Source organism: Monomorium pharaonis, chromosome 9, assembly GCF_013373865.1.
Source record: "Monomorium pharaonis isolate MP-MQ-018 chromosome 9, ASM1337386v2, whole genome shotgun sequence".
Lineage (NCBI taxonomy): Eukaryota > Metazoa > Arthropoda > Insecta > Hymenoptera > Formicidae > Monomorium > Monomorium pharaonis.
Genome location: NC_050475.1, coordinates 18,795,501 through 18,813,043, shown reverse-complemented (window position 1 = coordinate 18,813,043; position 17,543 = coordinate 18,795,501). Strand labels below are relative to the sequence as shown.

General features: G+C 39.3%; 1 protein-coding gene across 2 annotated transcripts in view; it reads right to left on the bottom strand.

Annotated features, from left to right (window-relative positions):
* Window positions 1-468: 468 nt before the first annotated feature.
* LOC105834915 overlaps window positions 469-17,543 on the bottom strand; it is a 245,647-nt gene continuing 228,572 nt past the window's right edge. For both annotated transcript variants that reach the window (XM_036292371.1, XM_028193061.2), the window contains 4 exons: window positions 16,723-16,868; window positions 12,305-12,577; window positions 8,440-8,643; window positions 469-6,418 (listed from right to left, as the gene is read on the bottom strand). In XM_036292371.1, coding sequence (XP_036148264.1) covers window positions 6,309-6,418; window positions 8,440-8,643; window positions 12,305-12,577; window positions 16,723-16,868 — 733 coding nt within the window. In that variant the 3' untranslated portion in view covers window positions 469-6,308. The remainder of the gene's footprint in view (window positions 6,419-8,439; window positions 8,644-12,304; window positions 12,578-16,722; window positions 16,869-17,543) is intronic.

Genomic DNA, 17,543 nt, shown 5'->3' with positions numbered 1-17,543 from the left:
TTTTCTTCTTCAACCTATTCGAGTGACCAACAGACATCTTTATTATTGTATGAACGTTATAAAAATATTTTACGCGCATGTACAATGCTCGTACATTCTTTAATGATAAATCTTATAGAATACTACCTTTTTGGATTGATACATAAGATAAATAAGTAAACACATCACTTTGTTTTTTGGCATATTTCTTAAATAAAAATTAAAAAGATTGGAAATACAAATATAATTTAAAATGTCTTCTGTCAAATGTTTTTATTTCTTTAATATTATGTAAACAAATTATGATTTTTTTCATTAATACAGTGCAATGTTTAGTTTAGGTAATAAATAACAAAGTATCGCTTTAGAAGATCTATGTTAGTATTAGCAACTTTCCTTTAATAAAAATACCATTAATTTTTAATTCAATTACAACTAATTTTTGGATCTGGAGGAAAAACTGGGAGGCGATTGAATGAAACCGCAGGGTCGTCTTAATTATTTGTAAATATATTATTAAGTATAACATCTATAATATAATAATAATGTAATAATGAAAAAACCATTTACATTAATAGGTATCATTTACATTAATAGGTAATATTGTAATCCAATAGTAAAACACTCAGTTATGTATAGATTCTCGATAGCCTTCAAGCGTGATGAACTTTTAGAGTAGTAGTACCATCAGATTTCTCGCGCGTGTTTTACGGTACAGAACATTTTTTATCCGTCAACTCTGTCCGTAATTTTTCCCTATCAGTAGTACATACAATAGTTTTGTCGTCGTCGTCATCTCCCCTCTAATTTTCTTATTTGATAATCCTCGCCGCGCGTTTACACGCGCGGGGTAAAGCCGATATTTCACGACGAAAAGGTGTGTGTCAGGGGCTTTACACCGTCCGATTACTCCTAATCTATCGTATCGTTATTGCGGGATATATTGAGACGCCTTGGATCGTCAATCGCCGGGCTTCGACGAAGGATAAACATGTCGCGAATCCTACAACGGAAAAGAGGAAGCCTCGACAGGTCCGGATTCGTTCGCGCCAAATAAAAAAGTCCCACTCGCGAAAAATCGGCCGAATCTGCTCCCGACAAGTATACCTGAGTGTACCGGCTTGAGAACGAGACGCCGATAGGAGATAGGAGAGGTTCGTCATCTACCCCCTTGACTCGCGGGCCACTTCAAAGCGTGTGTAAACTACAGCGGCGCTCCATCGGGTCTCGCCCCCGTCGTTTATGAAAATCGAGATTAAAATTACCAAGTAACTTCGCTAAGACTTAGAGACGGTAATAGTCGTTGTGTCGTGCCCTACAGGTAGTGACGTGTGCGCGTGTTCGATTACACTGTATAAGGAGATTTAGAAGAGGAAATCTTCTCTCCCGCGTTACGTTATAAACATCTGGATTATTTAACCGCCTTAGAGTATCCACCACTTAGTTCGCCCTCGTGCGCCGGATAATATCGAGACATTCTTTTCAATTATATTGTACATTCCGCCTGCCGTCGTTCTGCGAAAAATCTCTCTCTTGAATCTCTTTGCGCCACAAAAAAGAAGAAAAACAAAAGTAAAAAGATAAAAATAGAAAAAATTGGTAATAGCAACACGTCCTATGCATTTGATTCGGAAGATTTTTTTTTTAATTCGGGCTATTTTCAACTCGTTATTGTTGCGCGATGACAGAGGCAACTCAATAGCGATTGCGGATGCAATTACACGGATTACATTAGTTACAAGAACAGAGCTTAATCTCGTCGATGCATCGGCTGCACCGGTCAACTTTACAACAATAAAAACATAGTATATATATATATTTTTATAATATAATTTATCTTTAAATATTTCTGTATATTTGTATAACTATGTAACCTTCGATATAAATACCCTGAAATCTACACTCTCGCGATCACTATCATAAAATTGAATTCACCCCTTCCACTTGTTCTTTTTCTTTTTTAAACCTTCCAGTTTTCCTCTTTTTACAGCGAATAACTCTTCGTGTCGACACAAAACGAGATTACACTCGATCGTGTTTATCACTATATTTATATGAATTCTTTAAAGTCTATTATGTACAAATAATCTCCCACCTTCGATTTTAGGATGCAACTTAAATAATAATTGACAAAACGTAAACTTCGTGTTTACTGATTTCGCGAAATTAGAACAGAAGCTCGCTGTACTAGAACACTAATTGACAGAGAACATGGAACAATGCGGAAACGAACGTATTGGAGATGGTTGTAAGGAAAAATAACAGTAGTATTTTTACGATCGATTTTTACGCTACTCTTAACTGGTACGTTTTGGATTCCTCTTGTAAAACTTCGCATACAGAGCAAAAAAAGAAAACAGAACAATCGAACAACCATCGATTGCAAAATAATCTATTTATATTAAGAACATAATCACAAAAAATTGTAAAAAAAGAATTTAGAAAAATTATCTTTTCCGCGTACGTAGCTTACTATAAATAAAAGATAAAGCAAAGATGGGAAAAAATCGAGCGCTGATCGGGTACTTTCGATCGTCGACTATATCCTTATCGTCTCGTCGCCTATATTTTGTTCGATTTATCTAATAGTGTACAATTTATAGCCAACATCGAATTGTTGCGTAATATATTATTTGTATATTTGTTTGCGTAAATCTAACTGCTCAAGTATGTATATATCATCGATTAATACGCGGTCGAATACCGTTTTCGCTCTCCGTTCTGTGATCAGAGAGCTTTTAAGTAAAATATTTCGGATAAAAAATATGTATATATTTTGTCGACATGTTGGTTTTTGTTAGACGATCGTATCAAACGATCGAACAACGTCGCCGTTTCGTAACTCTTTCTTCTTTTTATATAATAATTCTCAACGCTTTGTATTTAACAAAATCCAATACCTACACGGTCAGCTTAAAATTAAATAATAAGTGAATTAGTTTCTCAAAGATTCATTGTATAATAACGTTAAAAGAAATTATCTTTATTGGATCGTCATTCCTGAAAAAAATTACATTAAAAAAATTAAAAATCAATTTTACTCCAGTTCCCGACTTTTTCAGAAAATAAATATTATTATTCTTGAGAATTGTGGTTGAATTTTATGGAAGAAACTCAAATATTCTTTATTATTATATCGCATGCAGACTAGTCTACTGCCTATACTTTTTCTCTCGTTACCGATATGTTGTATTACAATGATCTTCCGTCGCATGATCATTTGATAATTGAATTGAATAATATTATTCTGAAATTGCACTTTTTTCTTATCTTATATTTTCAACATTAGTATCGCGAAGAATCGTATTAGAGTGGACAAAAGAGATGAAATTAAATCAACCAACCGAGCATTTCTTCATTTTTCAAAATCTAGAATTAAGTATCTTAACTAGCGCAATTATATATTTCTATTTCGTCAATCACTAAAATAATTGTTCATTCCATCATCATTTCATTATTCCGTTAATTTTATGTTCTTCACATTAAAGAAAATGGATGGCAGTGATAATTCTTGTCTATTTCAGATCCATCATCTCAAGTCCTTGCGCTGCAAGTACATTTTCGTTACGATTACGACACACGTGGATTAGGATCGCGCGACCGAGATTTCTCGATCACTTGACAGAAACTCCCGATGACATATAGCTAGGTATCGACCTCACATTCATCGCACGAGGATTAAAGTTCAATGGCGGATCAGAGTGTAGTTTTTACAGAATGCTTACAGGCTAAACGCTCCTCCCTTGTCCCCGATAAATATCTCTCCCACGCGAGGTGTAAAAAAGAAAGCAAGGAATTCCTTAGGAGCAAAGAGTTCGTTTTTCTCGTTCCGTTATTCGAGCCTTATGGTACTAACAGCGATAGTAGCAATAATTACAGTAATAATCATTCGTATGGTTTCTCTTTTTACAACGCTCCTCTAGCGGCAAAGAGCGATTCGTGCCACGAAGCTTTTAACGGAAATGCGTATAATTACAGGTTGGACGTGGCAATTCTCTTATTCTTCCCTAAGTAAATACATGTATCGCCCGTCGCCCTTAGAAGCGTCGAACGCGTCCGGCGAATGTGGCAGTGGCAGTGGCAGAGCAATTTCTAAGTAGTTATACATAGATCTATCACTTTCTTTCTCTCGAACTCTCTCTTTCGTTCTTTCATTCATTCTTTCTTTCTCTCGCTCCCTTTCTTTCTTTCACTTTTATTCCCTCTCGATCTATGAGCAACACTCATTTCATATAATATTGGCCCCAGCACCCTTATTATTTCTTTTATTATTACATCATCTCACGCGACGACTAGTACAAGCTCAGGAATTTGCATAGCATCGAGCGAAATTAGTGTTAGGCTTTCCCAACCTTGTATGGACCGCGACCCATTTGATGTTGATGGATATGAAAAAACGAAAGGAATATAAATTGATTTTCTGTTACATGTGCGTCGAAAGGCCTTTTTTCCGTATCACTTTTTGTCAAAAGTAGCCGTTTCCTCACGGACAGTTTTCTCGCACAAATAACTCATTCCTGCATAATCATTCTTTCACATCTTTGCCTTCACTCCCACACTCACGTCGTACAACAAGCATGTCATCTTGCGACACGCATATGGTAACTCTTGCAGGCATTATTGACATTTCTTCGCGACATGCATACAGTAACTCTCGCCTCGTCGCTTTCGCGAATTTAACCCTAAATAACCTGTCAATTCGTGTCGCAGACATCGTGTCATCATATCAAGACCGTGCTAAAGTCGAACATTTGAGCGCAAAAATAAATACCAAAACACTCATAATACTCGAAACTCCCGAAAGTATCATTGATGGTCAATTTATTGAATGTTAAGAAGCACTCTAAGAATCAACAGTAACATTAACGTGCATGAATATGACAAACTCATTGCTTTTCTCGGAAAATAAGCACACGGATTTCAAAGCAAAGAATCGAAAGTTTTATGAAGTTTTACGAAAACTATGAAGTATTATTTCCTACTCCTGATGACAACAGCTTTGACATGATCGATACGTATCTTGTTTTATAAGAAATTTGATAATCGTATCATTGTAATGATTTATTTCGAAATTTTATTTTAACTCATCGTTATAAAATTTTTTACTTATTAAAAATCGCAATCTATACTTTGGGAATTCTTGTATTAGAAGTTTAAAAAATATTCTTTCAATAATAGTTTGTATGTATGTGTATTTAAAGAATTTATCAATATTTAACTTATAATGCAAGATTAAATAATCAGAGAATTAAATTAAATAAATGTATAAAAATTACATTTTAATGCTGAACAAATATATATAAAAGTTAATAAATAAATGCATCTTGTACCAAGAACAGCATCTAAAAAGATGAAAGCACAAATAGAGTCCGAACGCGTCGTTCGTTATTTCCGGTCACGACCTCGCGGAACTAGCGGCTCTTTTCGCGAAATTCAATAAGTCGTCGTTGGGTTTTCCTCACATCTTCAAAGGCAAACGTACACCCCGTTATACATTGCAGTAACGCAAATCCACGCCGACTCTACGAAGACGTCCGACCACGCAACACGTTTCCACTTCGCTTCTCTTTATACGAGAGAAACGTAACAAGGCCTCCGATATATGAAGGCAACACAAACGAATTCATTCGAGGGTAATAAACGCGGCATATTTTCACGCTGCGATCGCAATTGGGCGTGGTAATTGAAGGGTAATTTCTGCAACCGCGGTTGTATCACTTGAATATGAATAAGAGGGAGGAATTATTTTGCTACCGCATATAAAGCACGCAACAAATATTTCTTTCCTTTAATTACGATTTTTGGAAAGATATTATTACGCCGATAACAATGTACGATAATAAAATGGCCTTTAATTAAATATGCATTATATTTTTATGTTGTTTTCTTTGCAAAAAGAATGTTGATAGCTGAACTTTGACTCTTTTCCCCATAACAATGGTATTTCGATCGATCTCTCGTAGTGAAACGTGTGTGGGAAGCTCGCGTTTCGTGGCATCGATTTTTATGTACATTCGTAAAACCTCGCTTCCGCACTCAGCCTTGCCACATTCGCGGGGCTGGCACATGTATCTCTATATGTATGTATATACCTTACCCGTTTCCGACTTGTCTCTTTTATATTTCTTAATCACTTCTCACACATCCCTGCGTCACGACGCACGGCGTTCGCGCTCACTTATGTTCTAAGATTGATTATTTATAGTTTACCTCACCGTATCGGAACGTCACATATAATCACCACAAATGCAAATATTTCGCAATAAAAGTCTTTGTTTTTTTTTTAACTATACAGCCACCGGTGCGTGGCGCGTCTCGGCTCAGTGGCATCACCTCGCGATGTATCTGGCGACGAGGGCGCCGAGGAGAACGATGTAAAGAAGAGACATCGGCACCCGAAGCGCCCACGTGGTCCCCGACGAGACGTCGCCGCATTGAGCTGAAACACAAAATCCCGATATTTCCCTTAATAAAACATAAGACATGTAAACAGGGGAGTGAGATACAGGAGGAGACAGAAGTCTGAGAACATTGAATTTTCACTGGATCAATAACGCAACTTCGTCATGTTAAGAAAGCTCGGTAAACAAGATATTTTCAAATCTCTCAATTTTGCGTCTACCGAGCGCAAAATTGACGCGACATTTAACCATCTCTGTCTGTACACGTACAAGTAACCCGTCTTTTTCTTTAAAATACTACAAAATTGCGATAAACAATGATATAAATAATCTCTATCCTTTTTTAAAATAAGTTTCTATCTAAAGAACAAATATTGTCGACCTTACTTCGAGCAATATCTCGAAGCAGGACGTTTCGGAAAATTACTTTGATCCTATCATGTTTGACATATGTATTCTTTATATCTGATAATTTCTTTTCTCTTTATTTTCAAATAATTCTCGTTTATATTAAAGAGATTTCACAAAGTATTGAAAAAAATTTCAAGCGATAATTTTAAGCTAAAATGAGTCACATCGAATATCATAAATAATATTCAAAAATGTCTCTTATAACTAGTTTAAATTTCTTAATACTATAATAATAATAAGATGTATTGTTTAATATGTAAATGCAATATATTTCCAATTTATATCCATTTATAAATATTAACTAGTTAACTGATAAACCCAAAATTAACGGTCCGTGCCAAAACTGATAAGAGCAAATAATTTCATATTTATTATCCTATAAGACGTGTTTTGGGTCACTGATTACAAATTCAAAGTCAAAATTTGAAAATTAAAAATGATGGATCCAATATGACTTTAATTGACTAATTTTGATATCCTATTATTAATACATATAAAAATTGGTATGCACATATCTTTTACTAGCAATCATTTTCCAAGCTTACTTAACGAGAATAATAAATCTATTAAAAAAAGATCTATTTTTTGTAGGAAACAAAATGTTAGAAAAGATACAAGATACTTTTACAGAACCTGCGATAGTGTACCATTATGTATTTTCCCTTGCTTTGAGAATAACACAGTAAAGGATATTTCATTGACCAAACAAGATATTATTTTAGGAGAACACATAAAAATAAAAAGAATATAATATATTAAAAACGTAAAAAAACAAAACGTTAAAAAATCTAAAAAACAAAACTTTAAAAAATAAAAACAAATAAAAAAAACAAAAGCAAAGTGTAAAGTTCCATTGCAGTTTCCATGTGGCACATTCCAGTGATTTCTTGATCACCAGCTAATAGTGGGGGTATTTTTTTGCTTTTAAACTGTTTTATGGTTAACCATCATGGAAACCGTTTAAAGAGCATTTCAGGCACCACATTAATTGAACAAGGACGAATTTATAATTTCTGTGATATTAGATTCTGATTTAGCGACTCAAAAAACGTAGGATGCCATAGTTGCATTCAGATCCATTGAAATTTATTGGAGTTATTCAATGTGCACATATGCGTCATTACCATTTAACTGATTAAAAAATGTTATATCAAAAGATGTTTCAGTTGTTGCTAAATATAATAATTTAATTTTCTGAATAGCCAATATAATTTTTTCTTATAATTTGAAATGTCAACTTAAAGATATGAAGGGTTTTTCTTCCAAGTCATTTTCGTGTCAAAGTTACAAATTTTTGTACGAAGACATGTATTATTTTTTTGATCATATCGGCTACAATTACTTATATTTATTATATTTACAATTTTTAAATTAACAACTATACAAATATTTTCTGGAAATAATTAAAAATTTAAAATATATGTAAGAATTGCCGAGAAACTCTTTTATACTAGTATAAAAGTAATAAAAATTAATCTTAACACGAATCTAATTGTGTAATACGGAAGATATATAAAAGTAATGCGGCTAGATTAATAATCACAATTGACGAAAGAAGAAAATAATGCGGATAAAGTTAATAATGTCATAAATAGCGAAACTGCGGCGAATGAAGTCGCGTGTCGCGTTCGGAATTAACAATGCTCACCGTACGACGTGAGGTTCACCTGCCACGAGACTGGATAGCGATGAGAGGCTCTCGGACAGGAAGCGAGATGGCCCGTCACCGAGAGTTCACGACTTCCTGTCGTCGCGGCGGACGCGCTGTAAACGAGGCAGTAACGCCCAACGTCGGTGCTAGCCACCAAGTAAGCGGTGTCGTTCTCCACCCAAGTTCCATGGCATAAGTACTCTGGAAACGAGACAGCATCGGCCGTGAGCGGGGCGAGATAAAGGCAAAAGGAGGAAAAAAAGAACCAGACAGGGAAAGAAAAAGGGAGAGAAATGGCAGCGTGTTGTTCCGCGAGTTATTCTCCGCGCGCTGTAGACGCGCGCGCAAAGTCGCATTAAACTTCTCGATTTCTTAAAGTACCGGACGAAGGCACAGCGAGATTATGGGCGCCGTAACTTTGCGCGCCCACAGTATATAGGAAAAGTTCCCCTCCCCCTCCTTTTTTTAAGACCGTTTAAAGGGCCGACGACAATAACGTGCCAAGCCGCACGGAGCAAATTTGACGAAGCAGATGGAAAAAGGCCGTAACTCGTTAATGAGACTCGGTATCTTCGTCGTTGTCCGAGCTTGTTCCCTCGACTCTAAAAGGGGGCATCTTTCCTTGTACTGTGGGACATTACAAGAGCAAAAAATAACGTACCAAAAAATTTTCTAAGTCGTTGCCTCGTGGCGTCACTCCGAAAATTTTTATAAATGACATCAGTTAGACGAGTTGTTCAATCACATTAAGTACTGCAATTCAAATTATTATATAACTTCGAAAATTACTGTTTCATCAACATGTGCGCTGTGTTGGAGTCATCGCTCGTAAATTTTCATAATTTCGCCTGCCTCGCGGTCGGGATAATCGTAATCCCTCGGCCATTCAATTAACGTATCCGACGAAGGACGGGATAAAAGTGGCGATTCGATTGGCCGGGGAAGCTACTTTTATGTCATCATTTTTACGGCACTTGCTTCCCCACCCTGCCACCCCCGCCGCCCCCTTCGTCTTCCGGCCGTAACAATGCGCGCGAGAACGGAAGAGGAATAAACGAGGGCCGTAAATCCTTCCGACACATCGATATCAGTGACGTTTCGAGCGACGATACCCGATCGTACTTGCGAGATAGTAAGATGAGAATTTACTGCGATCGTTCGACAGCTCGTGACTTCGCGTAAAGAGGAAACGCGAAACCGCGCATCGTGTTCAACGGCGGGCGCGATGGCACCTATCAACAGTAAAAACTAAACGTGTTAAGCGCGACATTGATGTATCAGAATAAATGCAGAATTTTTTTTTTAACGCGCTGCTCACCCGGTGAACGAATACCGATGGCTCCCGGGGCAGAAAAAAAAAATTAACGCTCGATCATCGACGTCGCGCATTATAATGAAACCGTTCGATAGACGGTTAAAGTTATCGAGTAATTTTACTCCTTGGGATGGCAAAGCGGTTTATCGTATGCCGTAAACTTCTCCGGGAAACGCCGATTCCGAAAACGCGAACGTATGCGTTTATTCTAAGAGTGAATCATCGTCAGCAACGAAGTCCCAGAATGCGATTCTAAATTCGTCGGGAATTCCGTAGGAATTGAGAGGAAGAGAGAGAGAGAGAGGGGGGGGGAGAGGGGGACGCACATAATTAGTCCGAGAAAGTCCGCGGAATTAGAACACGTGTTCCCATCGTTTTCCAGCTTGACGAACGATTCTGATCCCAACGTGTGCGGAGAAGACTCGGTATACAATGCGATTAACGATCGCGGAGTCGCTCTAAGCCGCGAACCGAGCGAACCGAGCGAGTGCACCGAGTTGCTGTTTATACGAAGTCTTAATGGCCATTCCCGCCTTCTCATCCGCCGTTGTCCTCTCTCGTCCTCATCTCGTCGGATATCTATGTCTCAGAAATACAATCCCATGTCGACAGCCGCGAGGCACGGGTCTCGAGTGCCTAAATCCTCGGTTGTGTCAACATGTCTCGGTAACTCGCGCCGCTAAAATAATTCTCATACGAAACGCTCCTCCCTCCTTCTCTCTCTCTCTCTTTCCCTTTTGCTCCGCGCACAGCGAGAGTTCCTTAACGTACCAACGTATTCTCGCGGATTACAGAGAGACACCGATCGGCCTCGCATCGACTTAATCCCCCTACTATCTTTCCGACGATTCAGTTAATCTTGAAATCATCCCTAAATTACTTCGGGGGATCGCTTTGTTATTATTATTATTATTATTATTATTATTATCGTTGTTGTCGAGCTGAAAACGCGGCTTACATTCTGACGTTGATATATAGAGAGAAGCTAAAATACAACGTAAGAGAATCTAGCACAATAGAATTATTTTGATTGATTGTGAACGAATCCGTAAATGGATATATCCCGTTGAAATTAATGGATCTCTATAGTAAACGATTGACGTATTTACTTTATTATCAGTCTGATTGTAGATTGTAACGAGGATGAGGAGGGAGGAAGCCTTGGGATCCCGCAAAACTTGCGGATCCGAGTGACCGTGCGAATCGGGCGGCCGCAGTTAAGACGGCGGGAAGAAGCGACGGAGGAGGAGGAGGAACCAGGGACGAACGCGCGACGTGTCAATTTTTATGTATGGAGTCAAACGAAGTGCACAAAGTTAGCGCGGCCGTAAGCAAGCGCTATATCCCCGGCAACCGTGACGCCCGCTGCCTTTCCGCAAACTAACTATCACCACTTGTGATAACTTTGCGCGAACTAGAGAGGATGGGACGCGACGAGAGGGAGGTGCGGGTAATCCGATAAGATGTTCCGAGCGGACGTGCTCCAACCCGTGTCGAGTCTTCTCTTCTCCTCCCCCACCCCCCCCGTCCCCCTTTCTCCCTATCTTGAACATCCCGGACGATGAACGTTTTGCTGAACCACGAGAAGCTTCTCCGAATAGGTCGAAGATAGCGGGCGACGATGAGTTTTCCGAATCGCTCGCATTGTCCCCGGAAGCTTCTTTCGAAAAATCCGTTATAGTTAATAGAACCGCAGGTAAGGGAAGCCAGGAAGATTCAAAGATGACGATAACGACGACAACGACGATGATTACGTCTGTCAACCGTCAACCGTCGATCCGCGGCACGCGTCGAAAATCCGTCAAAGTTTGCGAGCGCTTTGAAAGCCCGTTGTCTGTCGTGGATGAAATCTTCTTGTCGCTTATCGGACATCTCTTTGGTTAACTTCCTTTAGTTACGACTGAAATCGCGTGGGAGAACAAAAAGAATCTCCGCAGCGCATGAATATCATCATAGGAAAGCCTGGAAATCGCAGTTAAACTACGTCTAATGCAGCCCAATTGATTCACAGTAAGATAATAAATTAATTCTAGAACAGAAGAAAACGCTTCTAGCTACTTCTTCAACTATCCTAATAGCTAAGTTATCATTCCATCAAGATTGAAATATAAGACTGAGAATTGAAAGATTTCGCAGAGTTAGCCTTCATGCTAAATAAAAAATTATATAAAAAGTAAAATTTTATTCTCCTTTAATTTTTGCATTATCGTTCCCAGATGCTATCAACTATCTTAAAAACTACATACATCTAATGTAATTCACAGCAAAATAATGTACCTCTGGAACGGAAGAAATTGTTTCTAGCTTTTTCTTCGACTATTCTAACGGCGGAGTTACCATTCCATCATATAAGATTGAAACGTAAGACTGAGAATTGAAAGATTTCGTCGAGTTATCCATCCGATAAGTGCGAATGTAGAGGACTCACATAAATAATAAAACTTTATTCCCGCTCGTTTAATTTTACGCGCGCCATCGTTTCCAGATAATGAAAACTATCCCGGAGACGTTCAGGAAGAGCGCAGTAACAGATGAAATAATCCTTACCGGATAACGCCTCGTCGCTGCAGGACGTGGCAAACTCCATGCGATCGGGTGTCCTGCAACCGATGTCCAATCTACGTACACTACCGTGGTGGCACTGGCTCGGGTACGCTGTCGAGGGCACTCTCCCGTCGTGCACCTCCGCTGCGTTGGCAACGTTCTGCTCGCCGTCGACGGTCAATACGCTCTCGGCGTTGTCGGCGTTCGGTGGTCGAAACAACGACACGATCTCGTAACGACCGAGATTGGGGCATTGCCTGGTCATCGGGTCAGACGCTGAAAGCACGTAGATTACTTAAATTATCTTTGTGTGCTATGCTGTTTAAAATTTAGATCGTAATCTAGTAATTATTAATAGCATGTTTCAGGAATTTTAACAGTAATTCGATTGAATTTGAAAATGGCATACAAATGAAGCGGAACATTTAAATAGACTCTCCATAAATTTTCTCACTTGAAAAGAACAGCCATTAACTTATACGCGATCCCTCGGTGACAGTGAGGATCGGCTGCTTACATTGCGGTGTAACTTTTAGCCGAGCAATTTGATACGCGATCGACACGCAGGCGACGCGTCCCGCACGCTAAGGTGCGGACGCGTTCCACTTTGCTCCAGTAGGAAATTAGCGCAACACGATCCGCATCAAGGTGAGAACCCGCTGTTTACTGTGTTCAACGTCAGAACGAGTCTCTCGAGACCAGAGTCGCCTCGTTCAAAAACTTCGACGCGAAAGATTCCTGCTTTCATATTTGTCTCTTTTTTTTTACCGCAGTTTTATATTTCCATTGCCTCGGCTGAGACTAAAAGCTTTGAAGACACACTATCCTTTTATTTTACGCTTTCCTAAATAACTAGCAACATTTTTTTAAAAATAGAAGCCTAAATTTACAAAAAGATATCATTATTAAATTTATTTAAGTAATTGAATAATTAATACAACATTAATTACACATATAATATCAATTAAAAACTGATAAAGTGTCTATCGTTAAAATTAAGAAAAAGATAAGCTTAGGATACGAGATATGCACGCACAGTAAAAACCATTTTATGTAAAATAAATCTTGAAATTAATGTAATGGAAAGATAAGATGGATATATAGAAATTAATGTTCTTAAAGCGATGAACGAGGATGACATTAAACCCTAGAGTGCTCCTGTAGTTGAATTTCATCTAGGGACTAATTCAAGTATTTGCTATTAAATATAGCAGTGTTAGTCAAGAGATTATAGTTCCACCTATTCTCCTCTTCAGTACATCTGTAGTTATAGACATGGCAGATATACACTATGGTCTTTATAACCTGTGATTTCAAGCTATATTAATAGCTATATAATCTTTTCATATTTTTTTACAATATACATTACATTTCGTTTGAGAGTAAATTTATTTTTATAAATTAATAAAATTTAATTTAACTAAATTTAATTTAACTATATTTATAATTGAAATGAACAAACGACTCTCTAAATTACAGTCTGTGAAAAATTAATGAAATAAATACACTGATCTTTCAGTGATAATATATTAATTTTGAAAATCACTAAAAAACAGTAATTCACTAATTGTCATAGCTATAATATATACTGGTTGCAATTCAAGAGTATATTTAAATATTTTTGACTGTAATAGTAAAAATCAAAATTAATCAAAATATAATCTTAAATAAGATAAATCAACATGTAATTATTATACATCATTCAAAATAAATTATATCAATTTATACATTTTATTCAAAGAGGAAATTATTTCATGTTTAAAAATTTGTTAATGAAAAGACAGGATTCATTTCCTTTCTTCCACAATCAAATTTTTATATCTTTTTCACATGTCTCACTAGATTTTTGAAAATCAATTGCAGTCTAATAATTTTGACTATAACTCAAGCTACAAAAGTTTAAAGTAAAAAAACCTGTAAAATCTCCCAAGATTTAATAGATTACAATAACATTTAATAAGATTAGTAAATATTGAAACTCATTTATTTTAAAGTGTTAGTTAAACTATTTTACGTCTATATTCGATATTATTTAATCTTGCAATCCATAAAGTAAACATAAGAAAGTGTTAAAAACTTTTAATTAAGTGAATGAATTTTCCTTTGGAATAGCGTTAACGTCAGAAAAATACAAGTTAATGTATCGTGATCTTGTCATATACTGAAACGCCGTGAGAAATGCTACTTTCGCACGGTATAACTTTCAGCCGAGCAATCCTCGATTGTAACACAGGCGCGTGTATCCGAGAGCGTGCACACTGCAACGCACAAAAGGGAAGACGAGTGCGAGTGTCGGCGCGATAAATTCCGCGCCGGCGACGCGGCGGAACGAGCCCCGCGCTCTTCGTCAACGCTGCTGGAATCGGCTAAGGAGAAACTGAAAGGCGAGCCGAGAGACTCTACGAGAGACTTTACGACGGATCCCGGCATATGATCCTTTATGCGCTCATAAACCCGCGTCTCGCGAATTGATTGTTAAACTCCGCCATTCGCGAACTTCTCGCCGAACGCGCGCGCTTTCCTCGCACGAGTACGTAGGTACTTTCCGTCACCGAGTACGTAGTATGAGGCGTTCCCTCCGAAGTACCTTTCACGTACAGATTCTTGGACAGATTTCGGGTAGATTTATCCTTCGCAATAATGTCGAGGCATCAATCATTCTCGAGCTACAACACCGTAGGATGTAGGAAATTTCGCGAAACAGCCCTCGGGGCAAAAATAGATAACAAAACTTTATCCCTTGTTTAATTTTAAGCGGGCTTTTCACTTCAAAAAGACTCTTAGATTGAGAATGAGTTATAAAAGTATTTAAAGTCGAATATTGGAGGGTTACTGTAGAATCTTGTAATACTGTAGAAGAACTTCCGTCAAGCTTCCGCGGGCAGAACAATCGGCTCCGAATCGCTCGAGGAATCTGCCTGCAGATGCAGCAAAATGCCCGGAATTTAGGACACTTTGTATACGTGGGCGTCTGCCCGAAACATGTACGTGAATCCGCATGTCGGAGCTACTATAAGGGAAAAGCTCGTAAGGTCGAGACAAATCACGAGCCTGCGCGCGAGTGTGTGTGTGTGTGTGTGTGTGTGTGTGTGTGTGTACATTTGAATGAATCGTCCGTGAGACCAGAGATACCCCGACGTCGGTCGCCGTGCCGCCGGCCTCACGGGCCGATCGATGTCCGAAATTGGCTTTAGAAGCTAAACAGAGCGCTCTTTCGTTAGATCGCGAATCACGTTTTATACGAAACTCCGGACGCGCCCTGGCGAGTCAGCAGAGCTTGTGAGCGAGCTGCGATACACGCGCGCTTGCAACGAGTACAATGTGAGTGTCGTTCTCATCGACAGAGCACAGCTCTGCCAAATGAGAAATCCGGCTCAAATAAGTACCAAGACTTCGTACGCGGCCTATTTAAAGTATACGAAATATTCGCGTCGTTGAGGGAAACGGTAGTCGTCCTCGAGTCCTCGCTCCGTTTTACGCACGGGCGATCTCTCGACATTGCTTATCTGCTGTTAGAGTAACTCGATAAGAGATCGAGACAAACCGGGAGGGGGGGGGGGGGACGCGGTCAATGAATCGGAAGAAAAACGGTGGGGTCAAAATTGGCATCAAAGCACCGGGAGATGCCGACGCGAGACCCGGAAATTACCTTCGAGTCCAAACGCTTCTGATTCCGGCCGCAACGCGGGCGCGGCTGAATTTCCAATCTACTTAATCTTGGCGTTACGGCGAGAAAGAAATCGGCATACTATTTCACGAACTCGTTACAGGAAACTCGCCTCTCGCGATAAATGGATCTCCCTTGAAAATCGCGGAGTGAGAAATTTCACGCCTACGTACGAACGCGTATTATTTCGCGCATTTTATCGCGCTTCCGTCGTAGCGACGTCAAGGCAGAAACAGAAAATTGAGAAGCCGCAAGTATTAATCGAACGATAATGCGGCTGGTTCGCTTTGAAAGAAGAGAAGAAATAGAGAGAGAGAGAGAGAGAGAGAGAGAGAGAGAGAGAGGGAGAGAGAGAGAAAGAGAGGCGGGGGAGAAAGAACCGACTCTTTGACAACTTTCAAAAGAAGAAACTGCAAGTTAATTTGCGAGCCGCGCCTCGCATCGGGATATCGGCAAATTAATTTACCCTCGATTAATTACGGTTGTAATACCGACAAAGCAAAAATGCCGGGATGCATTAACGGCGGGGTACCCCGGCCCCGCATTTAACTGCGTTAATTGAAACTGCAGTAACAAACACATAATACAATCCGTCAACTGAGCACTGTTAAGCGTAATCAAATTTGCGTATATTACATTCGTCGGGCTCGGAAAGTTGACACCCCGCATTAAAGCCCAATTAGTTACTTTACTGCTGCGACGTGATATTGCGACGACAATGCGTAATTCGATTAGGAGATCAGAATTTACTTACTGATGAACGTCGTGTACGGCATCGTGTGCGAGTTGAACGTGCTCGAGTTGCATATGTCGTCGGGCTGCTGGCCCCATTCCGACAGTTGCATCTCTATTACGTGCTCGTCCCTCCTGTGGAACATGATGCATACGTATCCGTTCTTGCTGGAAAAGGAACATACAAAAGCGTTAGTGCGATGCAATCGAGAGAATCATGAGAATCGTACAACTTTTAGCATCGAGAGAATTATTTAAACTTGGAAACCGTGACGATATAAATTTCTTAACACCGAGCGGTATTTTAACTCTCCCCGGGTCGTTGGGATTATAAGAAAGAGATCGGAGACGAGGGGTTAACGTCTCGTTATGAATAACCCGCCGTTTAATTCGCCCTCCCCCTTTAGGCCGGTAAAAGTAAGATCGCTCGCGGACAAATAAAAATTTGGATCTGAAAGGATTAGGCGGACGAGATACGTTTAATAGTCGGTCCGGCGGACCGTTAAGGGCTGATCTCGAGAAGATGGGAAATGCGACGTGCCCTTTCTGCCCGGGAGAAAAAAGGGAGAGCATCCTAAATCTCCTCCCTCTGTGTGCCCGGATTAAGATTTTATTTTATCAGGACCTTTCTTAACGGCCGAACGTTAAGTTTAACGCAATTCTTTTACGACGGACGCCCCAGCTTTTACGGGCGGAATCTGAAAACTCGACTGTTCCACGCACCGCGCCTATATATGTAATATACGCGCATATATACGCGCGTATAGACACGCCGCGTGTAAGTTCATATCTGTATACCATCCCGGCGATATGTATATACGGTTTACACTGTAACCCCCGTGA